The 12456-nt window shown below is 43.3% G+C and overlaps 1 protein-coding gene across 1 annotated transcript; it reads left to right on the top strand.

Moving 5' to 3' along the window:
- Positions 1-4840: 4840 nt before the first annotated feature.
- Positions 4841-10051, top strand: LOC129189026 (uncharacterized). The gene is made up of 5 exons (XM_054790264.1): positions 4841-4961; positions 5315-5446; positions 5890-6106; positions 7969-8088; positions 8173-10051. Exons 2-5 carry the CDS (start codon positions 5444-5446, stop codon positions 8478-8480), a joined length of 648 nt encoding a protein of 215 aa, XP_054646239.1. The 5' UTR covers positions 4841-4961; positions 5315-5443; the 3' UTR covers positions 8481-10051.
- The last annotated feature ends 2405 nt before the right edge of the window (positions 10052-12456 follow it).

The following is a 12456-nucleotide window of genomic DNA, read 5'->3' as shown; positions in this document are numbered from 1 at the left end:
TGAAGCAGTCAACTAGTCATTTTTAAAAAATGTTAAAATTTTATTTTGAAGTAGTATATTAACACTTTTATAGTGTTAATGTTGCAACTCCTTTGAGAGTATTTAAATGACACTATAAGAGTTAATAAATGACTCTTAAAAGAATTAATTTGTGACACCTCACGCTAGTGTTAAAAAAATGCAACACCGGTTGGTGTCGAGGAGTGTTAAACTATAACACTTTTAACTAGATAGATAGTTAATATTGACTCTACAATGGTGTAAAAATGGCTACACTTTCAAAAGTGTTAAAATAACACTTTGTAGAGTGGACCCCATGGGACACTTTGAAAGTGTTGAGATTAACTCCTACAGCAGGGGTCACCAACGTGGTGCCCGCGGGCACCAGGTAGCCCCCACGACCACATGAGGTGCCCGCAAGCCTGCTTTTCATTCAGGTTTTCAGTTAATAATGAACAGTAGAAAGAAATGCGTTCTGAAATACAACATGTGAGTTGTGGACACCAGCATTTTGTTCATGTTCTGGTAAAACAAGCATATTCGCTTTGTTTGGGTTTAAAATAAGCTCTGAAAATAAATGTTACAAAAATGAGTAGCTCTTGGCCATTTTCGTTTTGTAAAAGTAGCTCTCACAAGGAAAAAGGTTGGTGACCCCTGTCCTACAGTGTCAATTTAGGCCTGCTGAATTTGCTGTGTATACCTGCTCCTCCCACCGCGTTTCTGGATGTGCTTGAATCAAACGCTTCGACATATCTAACAAACATAAAGCCAAGAATATCAAGCTTTCATGTTCTTTGTGCTTTGGGTGCTGTATAGTTACCCATAACGCTGACAAAACGTAACATCGCTTCATTCTTATGAAGTACGGTGGCGGAAGAAGAGCTCGGCGTCACAAGGTGGAGGTTTCAGCGGAGCTTGCGCGCAAAACTCGGCACGTGTTCGTTATTGTATTGACCCGCCCACCGGGAAAACTCCCTGTACTCCCAATGGCCAATCCACCCCCGGTCTCCAACATGGCCCCGCCCCCAGCGCCGTCTGATTGGCTGGTCGCACGTGTAACACAGCCAATGAAACAGCAGTGAAAGCTGTGCCCTTTCAGCACAGTTTCATTTATTTCATCTCATTTGTTTGCCTTTCACAATTCTAACGTTCATTTTATGACATGACGGAGCAATTAATTCATTAATATTCAATTGGAAAATATGTAATATATGTATTTATTTATTTAGGGCAGCGTTTTTAAAATGTCTTCGTGCCATTCTTATTCATTTGGTGACATTGTGATTGATTTTATCTCATGGCATTTTTCTTTACCCCCCCCGACACATTCCATATTGACTTCAACTACTGAACTGATGGAGGAAATGATTCCCCATGTAAAGGAGGTGCTTTTAAAGGAGCTGTTTTTTGTCAGAGAGAGAAAAAACCCTGCGTCCTGGGTAGAAATGTTATTTTTAAGTTCACATTCCAATCAGATCGTCCAAAAGGTCTTTTGCTGAGAGAAAGAATGAGATCATTGTGCCGATACTTGTGTCCACGTGACGTTTCAGCACATACATGGACGTTAAAACGTTTTGGGAATGTCCCAGGGGCATATGTCTCAAAGCCACGCCCACCACTCGGACAATCGGACCACAATGTGATCTTATTGTTACCAAAATATAAATCCCGGTTAAAAACAGAGGGGATTGTAACAAAAACAAAAACCATCAGGGTCTGGAATGAGGACACATTTGAAACCTTAAAGGGCTGCTTTGAGCTGACGAACGATTTATTTTGGAATGACTGTGTTGATAATTTTAATATGCTTTCTGAAGTCCTCACCTCCTACATCATGTTCTGCAAAGACAATGTTACCCTTATTAAAGAGGTAACCATCTACCCAAATAACAACAGGTGGGTTACTAAGGACATGAAAAAACGTCTAAGGGAGAAGAAAAGAGCATTTCTCCAGGGTGAGACAGTTGCAGAAGCAATTCAGGAGGCAGGCTGCACAAGCTAAAAACAAATACAAGTATAGTGTGGAGAGGAAATGAACATCTGGAAATGCACGTGAGGCATGGCAGGGCCTGAATACCATGATGGGCAGGTCAACAAAACCTGGAAAGGCTGACTGTCCGGACCCAGCCTCCTTAGCAGAACAGCTCAACGTCCTCTTCACTCCTTCACTTGGTTCAGCAACAACAGCACAACATCTGCCTGGACTCCTGAGACCCACAGTCCCCACTCCCTCACCACTGATGAACAGCTGGTGACCACCATCCTGGCCAGAGTGAAGCCCAACAAAGCAGCGGGCCCTGATGGACTCCGAGGCAGGGTGCTCAAAGAGTGCTCCACTCAGCTGGGTGGAGTGGTCACCAGGCTCTTCCAGCTCTTACTGGATTCTAGCACAGTCCCCAGATCGTGGAAGGAATCAACAATCATCCCCCTTCCAAAAAAGCGAGACCAAAGGGCTGGCAGGACTACAGGCCAGCCGTGACTTCTGACCTCTGTAAGTGCATGGAGAGGGTCGTAGCTGACCAGCTGAGATCTGAATTGTACAACAAATTGGACCCTCTCCAGTTCGCTTACAAAGTTAAGCGTGGCACAGAGGATGCAAGCCTCATGCTTTTAGATCAGGTCACCAAGCAGGAGGATTCCACACCCCCCCACACAAGGATTTTATTCATGGCTTTTCCTCAGCTGTTTACTGTAAACAACAACACACTGCTACAACATCTGTCATCACTCCAGGTTCGTACGATGCTCATTTTACGGATCAAGGAATTCTTATGCAGCATGTGTTTTTAAATGGTTTTAGGTCCAGCCAAATTGTCTTAAAGACTGGCCTCCCCCAGGGCTGTGTGCTGTCACCTGTTCTTTTTTCCGTGTACACCAACAACATCTCGTGCGCTGTTGAAGGACTGTCGTTAATCAAGTATGCTGACGACCTGGCTCTGGTGGCACACGTCACGGACATGGAGGCTCTGGCACAGTACCAGAAGCAGGTCCACACTCTGGTCTGAGCTCATTGGAACGTAACATGTCTAAAACAAAGGAGTTGTGCTGTGGAGCCACGGGCCTTTCAACCTCTCGTCATTCATGGCCGGCAGGTGAAGCAGGTTGACTGTTTTAAACACCTGGGGACACAACAACGCCTCCACCTCCTGAGGAGACTGAGATCTTTTCATGTTAGCAAAGACATTCTAACTCTTGTGTACACTTCACTCATAGAATCCATCCTCACATATAATATCTCTTCCTGGTACAACTTTCTTACACTCAACATCAAACAAAACAGTCAAGAATCATAAACCAGGCCAGTAAAATCACTCAAACACCTCAGACTCCCCTCTGTGACTTGCATAGGCATCAGTGCTGAGAAAAGCCACTCTCACCACTGAGGATGCCACACCCCCCCCGCACCACTCCTTCACTCTGCTGCCGTCAGGGAGACGATACAGAACCCCACCGGCCCGCAAACACACCTACAAGAAATCCTTTATTCCCGTTGCAGTAACTATCGGTAGCACTGTTCTTCTGGTATTGTAGTGCTTTTGGTTTGTGACTAATGTTTCTGTTGTGTGTTTTAGATTGTACTTCATTGTGAGAGAATTTTATAAGCCGTGTTGGAAGACAAATGTCTGTTGTACAGAGCAGACAATAAAGTTCTATTCTATTCTATTCTATTCTAAACAACTACACGCCTTCATCCATCACCATCATCATCATCGAGGCCAGCCACGCGTCCATGATTGGAGGAAGAGGGCGTCCTCGGAGGGAGAAGTCACGTGACCATCACGGGCACAAAGGGGACGCGGCGAGGAGGCGCTCCTGGTTGTGCCACGTGGCTTGACAGCTTGCTGAAGCAAGTCATATTTCCAGTTGCATCCAATAGAATGAAACATTTGAACAGGAAGAACAATTCGTGCTTGTATTGATTTATACTCGTTGTGCAATTTGTTATTCTTTGTTTGCTTTTGAAAGTAGGAGTCCTTATTTCGTTTTTTTTGTTTGTTTTTTTGTTTTGGCTTTAATGTGAAAAACCAATAAACGAATGATACACGGATTCGTCCTTGATCCGTGTTGTCCATTTTTCCACTGTGCTGTGGAAATGACAAGTCTGTGGAAATAAATCTTGAACAAAAACAAGTCATTATTTCGTTGTTGTTTTTTTAACGTTGGTTTTATTTTGAAAAGAGATGAACGAATGACAGATGGATTGGTCCTTGATCCGTTTTGTCCATTTTTCCACGCCACTGGAAATTGGAAAAACATTTTGTGGTCCGTTTTTGTTATTTATTTTTAGTCTCTGTAAATGAATACTGAACAAACGAGTCATTATTTTTTAAATGTTGCTTTTATTTTAAAGAGAAATAAACGAATGATACACGGAGTCATCCGTTTTGTCCATCTTCCAGTTGTGCACAAAATGGGAAATTGGACAAACGTTTTGTTATCCGTTTCTTTGTTTTTGGTCTGAAATGAATTATTTCTTTTTTTTAGTTTTGGTTTTAATTTGAAGAACGAATAAACCAACGATGTCTGTATTCGTCCTTGATCCGTTTTGTTCGCTTTCCAGCTGTGCAGGAAATTGTGAAACAATTTGTTCTCCGTTTATTTGCTTTGGTGCAAAAAGAATAAAGGAATCTTTATTTGCATGCTGGTCGCCATGGCAACCTCCAAGAAAACACGCTCGCATCAAACAGACGATGACGGCCCAAAGACCCAAAGACCCAAAGACCCAAAGCACTCGGGCTGCCTTGTGACGCGCACCACGTGACGGTGCTTTCATGCCAGGATGGGAAGAGTATAAATGGGAAGATACGCCATCACACTGTCATCCTAACTCTCGCCGGAAAGAGCCCCGCCGCTCCGTTCTTCACGCCCGATTTGTTTCTCGGCGCCCTCGCAGGACTCTTCGCAGGACAAGATGAGAATCGTCCCTCTGCTCGTGCAGCTGGCCGTCTGCATTGCCATCGGTAAGTCGAAGAGCGTCCTTTGAACACCCGTAAGACTGGTCCAAGAGAATCCATCAGATCCTAGTCACGGAACAAATACGGCTGCTTTCCACGAAATCGTGGCTTTTTGTCACCATTGGATTTTCATGATGTTGGACTAAAGTGTCCATCATCAAACCAGTGGCTCCTTGTCGTAGCGCACGCGCTCGACGGCAGAAAGGGACAAATAGCACAGCTCCTCAATGCCAAAGACTGCTGCTGCTTTCCAATGTTTGTCCATCTTTGCTGACTAGAACATGGACTTGGACGTGTTGTGTATGTCATGGCTTTGTTTACATGACCGACCTGTTTTCATCCTGCCTTTTTATTTTCAGGCTATGCTAAGAAGTGCCATCGGTGTACCCTGACCGGGGACACGTGGGACTTTGCTGGAAATTGCCCCAACCAGGCTACTGACTGCCCTTCACCAGGAGTCTACAAATGCTCCATCACTAAAACCATGAATGGTAAGCAAATTGAAATCTGTTGTTCCGCGTGTCAGCCATGAAGTGTATAGAAAGCGAAGTACACAATACCTGCACGCTACACCAAAGTATACACATCAATGATATACGTGAAATAAGTTGCAAATCAAAAATAACTAAAAAGGATGTGGAGTAGAACGAGTCAATAAAAGGGTGTGCGAAAGTAAAGTCAATCCAGGTTGAATCAGATTAGGAACCAGATTGGGCGATGAAGGGATGGTTAGATATTCCAAGCTTGCTTAGAATATTTGTAGCCACTTAACTTGCTGAGCTGCTCTCTGTCATAGTTGGATCCACATTGAATGCGGATTGAATCCAGATGCTTGGCAATTAGGAAGAAAAGTCTTTGTCGTTGTCCCAGTGCGCCCCCCTTCCCCATTTTGAAACACACCCACTGCTCACTGCCCTTGTCCTTGTCTGCTCAGCTCAGAACCAAGTCTCCTACACGATGGGCTGCACGGAATCATCCCAATGTTCAAATGTCCCAGACACTGTATGCTGTGCAAATGATGGCTGCAACTCGCTCGACATGGGCAAGATCAAGCAGGCATGCCAATCAGGTCAATGAAGCCAAGACGACATGCAGCAGTAATCTCAACACTTGTCTGGCAAAGATCGCTAACGCCAAGCAGTGCAACGAAGGTGAGTGGGGGGGCTGCGTGGTGGTTCGGGCCTGCCTTTGATCACGGCCATCAGCGTGATTACGTGGGTGATGCTGGGCTAACGCCCTCGTGCAAAAGCAAGCCTTTTCTGCTCAGTTAGATGGGAAAAGTCCTAATATTGCAAGAGAACGTCATTTTAGTAGGTTCAAGCTGAAATATAAAAAAACCTTGGAAACTAAACAACAAAGTTGTCATTCTTAAGTTAAGTGACAGTAAAGTCACAATAAAATAATAAAATGAGGGTATAAATGATAAAAAGTAAATATTTCTATAACTAACTATAAAAATATATATTAAATATAATCAGTCTAATAAAAATATATAATCATTATAATTGATTATAATGAAATAGTGATTAAAATCCAATATAATTTTAATATTCACAATATATTGTAATTCAAATATAATATGATTATTACAACAAAGAAAATTCACAAGAGGAAGGTTGAAATATTTGGGGGTGGGGGGACATCTGAAATGAAAAAGCAGCTGTCATTTTAACAAGAAGGTCCAAATATGAACTTGGCAAGAAAAACACGGTAATGAGGAAACACTTGAGTTGCAAACACTTGGAAATATTTGGTAAGCGTTTTCCACGTGGTAATATTGTGAAAACGCAAACGTGTTTTGGCAAAATTTTGACTTTGGGAAAGTCAGGATGCTTTAACGCTTTAACACTTTAACGCTTTAACGCTTGAACGCTTTAACGCTTGAACGCTTTAATTCATCCCGAACATGCACGAGTCTGCAGCCGCGCGCTTCCTGTGATGATTTCCTCTCATTTCAATCACTGCGTGAACGTTGAAATGTGACTATTGGCTGTCCGCGAGTAACTCATTTTTACTTATAAAACTGTCCAACCTGTTTTTAAATAGCTTGTCAATGATTTTGGCAAACTGGCAATAAGGACGCTGGTCGCTAGTTTTCTCCTTTGTTCATGAGATGCTTCTCTCAGTGGACAATGTCTGTTATCGCACTTCATACAAATATTAACATGAAGTTTTCATAAGCCTCGTTCACGTCATTCTCGCTACGTACGCGCTCCCATCTCGGTTTTTCCAAATCTTTCCTAAAAGCGCTAATACGTTCCTCTGCATGTGATCTTGTGAATGTCCTGATATCGTCCTTCTTTCTCTTTTTATCGTTTTCATTGTAAATCGTAAACACCGGAAGATGGTCAGCAACATCATGAAGTAGCAGTCCACACGTGGCGTTATGGAAGTCATACCATCAATGAAGGTTGCGCAATGACCTGTAATCCTACTGGGCCTGCTGATTTTAGGATGAGGACTTAAACTGTGCTTTGTATCGATAAAGTTATCGATTCTGTTTTGCGTATTTGAATTCAGAAGGTCATTGTCGAAATCTCCACACGCAAAGATGATTTTTTTGGCTAACGTTTGTGAATGTTGCCGCAAACATTTCAATGCTAGACTTCGGTGTTCTACACATCTTGCTATTCCCGCTTTGTTTGTGGTCAGGTGTCATTAAGGTAAACATTTGTTCCGTTAAGCATCTTGCCTTGCCCTTCAGCTCCACTGGAGGTTTCTGTCCTCCCGCTGCGGGCAGACGACGAGCAGCCTTTTCATCCGCAAGGAGATGCCCACTTAAGTGGCACCCGTGTGACTGATTCATATGTTGAACGTCAAATATTAACGGCAGAATTGCAACAGGAGAAAGGGACACTTAGCGGAGCCAAATCACCTCAAATAAAAGAAATAATAAAAGAAAGGGCACTCTTTTGGTGTGTTTGCTGACTAGAACATGGACTTGGACGTGTTGCTTATGTCATGGCTTTTTTTACTCCACTGACGTCATGTTTTCATCCTGCCTTTTTCTTAGATCTCCACTGCCATTCATGTAACCTTGACACCAACGACTTTGACAACTGGGACTTCGCTGCCACATGTGCCCCCACCAAATGTACAAATGGAAAGCAATGCGTCATCACTAAGACGCCTGGTAAGCTTGTCATTCTCCCAGTGCCCCCCCCATGTTGAAACACAACAACCACTCACTGCCTTTGTCCTTGTCTGCCCTCTAAAGGTGTTAGCTCGGCCACCTACGCTGTGGGCTGCAGCACAGACGTCCAATGCAATGCTAACACACAGATGTGCTGTTCGACTGATAACTGCAACAACTGGCTCAACATGACCAATGTTAATAAAACATTGCAAGCGTTCCAGACGGCCAAAGCGACATGCAGCAACCCCACCAAGCTTCCCAAGGACTGCGTGGACCAGATCACCGAGGCTAAGAAAGCCCAGACCAGTGGTGTGGGGGGGCTGCGTGGTGGTTTGGGCCTGCCTTTGATCACGGCCATCAGCGTGATTGTGTTGGTGGTACTGGGCTAACACCCCGTGCGGCCCCCTCCCCCTTTTCCCTCTTTCACCCTGCAAAGCATGAAGAGCCTAAAAAAAGCAGAAAAACAAAATCTGAAAAAAGCCACCTTTCCGTGACATGCTAATGCTACGTCACATCTTTCCAACATCCGAGCCCCTTCTTTGTTGTTAGCGCTTACTGAGGAGACAAATATTTCTAGAGCACTTTTAAATGTCGGGAATAAGTGACGTGAGGGAGTCATGTACTGTACATTGGAAAGTGGCTCTTGTCAATAAAATGGATTGTTAGTCACGTAGCAACAAAAGCAAGGCGGAATGTCATCAAATAGATTTTCATCGCCGCAATGACCAACATTGAACGCTAATTCTATTCATCAACTACCTTGACAATATCTATTCACAGCAGGGTGTCCAACCCTGGGGCCCATCTGCCGCCCACCTCTGCTATTTTTATCGGCCTCTGGCACGTGCTAAAATAATTTGGCAAGAAAACAGCCAAAACGCGACCATCGGCGGAAAAATTGATAGTTGAATCAAGTCATACTGGGAAAAACACTCAGCTGGTTAAATTTGGGAAAGAATATTGCAACAAAATCAACGATTTGACAAGAATAAAGTCCAAATAGGAAGACAAGTGGTAGCCTCATGACAAAAAGTATTTTTACAAGATTGAAGTGGTAAAATGATTTTCGGTTCAAGTTGAAAAGTTGCAATATTCTGAAAGCTGTAATAGTTTGGCAATTTAGGTTGCGCAAGAATTTGTTCGGAGCATGTTGCAGTTGTAGAGTTAAAATCGATGATGGGGTGCTCCGATCGATAATATCGGCCAATTTCCGTGACGAATCAGGAGATGGGATATGCCGATAAATGTAGATGACAGAAGCCATCCCCTGTTGCAGGTCCGCAGCCACCCTTTGGTGCACCCAACTGACGTCTCATGCATTACGTGAATTTTGGGGGCTCGAACGGCGGCTCACGCAGCCATGTGCTTAACGCTGACATGTCTGCGCGCCGGAAGGCTGAGCTGATAAACACCAAAAATAAGCGCACCAGGTGAGCAGCCGGCGCAACCTGGAAGTTCCACCAAAGTACTCCGGGTGAGTTTGTGCTTCATGTTTGATTTGTAATGACCTATTTTTTGGGCCCCCTGGCAGCCAAGGGGTCTTGGAATCGTCCTGCTCGATACGGCACCCCAGTCCGATAGCGCTAGTAATGATAGCATTGTTAGCATGACATTACTGGCCAATAGCATTCTAAACCCATTGAAAAATGTATCATTTTATCCATGTCTACCTGTATCGGCCGATTTGAGTCCCGGATCATCGGTATCTGAATCAGAAGCCTAAAAGCCTGATCGGAGCACCCCTCGTTGAAATAGTTGGAAAATAAAAAAGACCAAAAAGCGTTCGTTTCACCAGATTTCCAAAGATGAAGAGAAAAATGTTAATTGTGATTAATTTGACAAGAATAAGCTCATAATATCAGGAGAAAAACATTTTAAACAGCATTTAGTCAAAGTAAGGACGTTATGACACAATCATTGTCAAAATTGGATTGTGAGAAGAATGTCAAAATGATGGAAAAATGCATGATTAGGAGAAAATTAAGAGAAGGAAATGTAATTTGAACTCGTCCAAAAATGTAACAAAACAGTTGTCATCGTTCAGAATTGTACAGAAATGAATAAATTCATCTTGGAGCAAATGTCGTGTGTGCGTGGCTTTTTTTTCACCGAAATGAAGCATTTTCCAGCATAATGCAAAATGACGTCACATACAAATAGGGAAAAGAGGCGGGGCTGCTAGAACTTGCTATCTGGACCAGACTCCTCCCACCCGGCTGAGCACCTGGGACATCTGCCACCTGGACAAGCACCTGCACCTCCTCCGGTGGGGCTCCGGTGTTGGGTTAATAGTCATCAGACATTTGCTGATGTAGTCCTGTTTCTGTTACAATTGTTGCTGCTGCTCCTGCTCTCGTCCAGCCGCTCCAAGTTCGCATCCAAGTCAGATAAATTCTGTATAACGGGAAGTTTATATCACACGGCCGTGCCGCACGGGCGTCGGCCCCACCACCAGAGCCATCGTGCCCCTCGTCCAGGCCTGGCTCCAGAGGGGGGCCCCGGTTTAACATGTATTATTAATGTGGTACCTTTGGAAACATTGGCCATTGGCCAGAGCGCCGTGAAATACAATAAACACTTGAATCAAACTATTTCAAGGTATCCATGGAGCCTGAAAACATCTCAAAATGTTTGAAGGCCTTAAAATGTCTACAATTAGCTTTCTGAAAGATCTTTAAAATGTATTGTTACTTTTATTGACGACAAATGCACAAACGTCATTCTTGCTTTTAAAAGTCTCGATTTTTGAGGGCACAGTAGCATAACTATAAAGCAAAGTAACCCTTTGTCATTTGCACTTTTTTTTACAAGTTTTTGCACTTTTTTTTACAAGTTTGGATGGTCTTGAGTCTTACCTTTGACTTGTTGAAACCCTGAAACATACAAACCAGATTCTATGTTAGGGATGTGAGTCTTTAAAGGCCAGTATGTTCACATAAAATACATTTCAAGGTGTATTTGCTTGTTATTGAGGTGGCACATTGATTAGTAGCGTACATTGTTTCTCTCTGCAGTGCAGTGTAGAAAAACTATAGCTCAGGACAAAAATTGCTGTCAAAACATTTTTTTTTTAATGAGTGGCCTTTTAAAAATTGCTGTCTGAAATATGCATAGTGTAACGGATGCCAGTCTGTACCAACTGCCGCTGAACACGCGATCGACAGTGTGGGTTTTTAGTCGTGTGGTCAGCGCCCTCGCCTCCCTTTTCGAAGGAAGCGTGTGCGAGCCCCGGTGCAGGCAGTTGCGTAACAGGATGGGTTACAAGAGTAAATATTTAAACCCTTGAAACGCCAGTTTATATACATTTTTTTTAATCCACATACAAGCTACAAAAAAGCATATTCACCATTCCAAACATCAACACACGTTTCAGGACGAAGGCACCCTTGTAGAAAACAGTAACGAGAGTTTTGCTGCATGCTTTGAATGCGAAATAGCATCATCTGGTGGACAAATGTTAAAAAAAGGAGGCATGCAGTCCACATTGAAACGAAGTACACATGCAGTTCGTCTTGTGGCCACCAGGTGGAGTATTTACACTATTTAACAGACCGTGTGGGACAACAGCAACAGCAAATGTAATAGATTGTTCATAGTTAGCGTGTTGGAAGACAGGGATTCGAATCTCCGCTTGTTCTCCCCGTGCGTGGGGTTTCTCTAATCTGATGGATTAGTCTGAAAGGAGTCGTGTAGGAAGACTAAAGCCTGCCCTCAAACGAGTGTTACATTGAACACTCAAACCACGCCCATTTCATCATCAAATGATTCAATTAGAACCGCCTCAAGGGTGGGTGGATCAAATTGATACTGCCCTCGATATCGATAATATAGTTGTTATCATATTGTGGCATTTATATATTTATAAACTCAGGGATATTTAAATAGGTCAAGAGTGTGTGTGGGGGGTGGGGGGGTCACATTAAAGTATGTGAGAAATAACTCCATAAAAGCCAAAACTATGATGGACTCAATTGAATTTTGGGGATTTCTTCCTTTTATTCCCTGAATAATAACATTTTTACCTTTTTAATTTTCCATGAATTATGTATAACTGTTTCAGCGAGTCAATCGTGGAAAATAAACATTTGCATTTAATATCAAGGAATTATTGTATTTATCAGTAGTTTATCAATTCGTGTACATTTTTTTTGTTTTCTTTTAGTCCCAAAGATGTTGAAAAAGTCAAAGTAAACGCTTTACCGATATCGGCAATACTGGCCCCTTATTTACCAACATGTATCGCCCACCCCTGGTGAGCATGCATTTGAACACGTGACTGTTATGCGTGCCAGGACCTCCCCCTCGGTGGCCCCGCCTCCGGTGCGTAAAAAGGAGCGGGTGCTTTTACGCACGGCTGGGCTGGGT

Source organism: Dunckerocampus dactyliophorus, chromosome 10 (genome assembly GCF_027744805.1).
Source record: "Dunckerocampus dactyliophorus isolate RoL2022-P2 chromosome 10, RoL_Ddac_1.1, whole genome shotgun sequence".
Taxonomy (NCBI): domain Eukaryota; kingdom Metazoa; phylum Chordata; class Actinopteri; order Syngnathiformes; family Syngnathidae; genus Dunckerocampus; species Dunckerocampus dactyliophorus.
Note: the sequence above shows the minus strand (reverse complement) of the source record. Positions and strands in the feature narration are given on the sequence as shown.

Excerpts from the sequence above, each read along its gene's own strand:
- LOC129189026 (XM_054790264.1), top strand. Across the intron at positions 6,107-7,968 it reads CGCCAAGCAGTGCAACGAAG|ATCTCCACTGCCATTCATGT; the intron begins GTGAGTGGGGGG and ends CCTTTTTCTTAG. Across the intron at positions 8,089-8,172 it reads CGTCATCACTAAGACGCCTG|GTGTTAGCTCGGCCACCTAC; the intron begins GTAAGCTTGTCA and ends TGCCCTCTAAAG.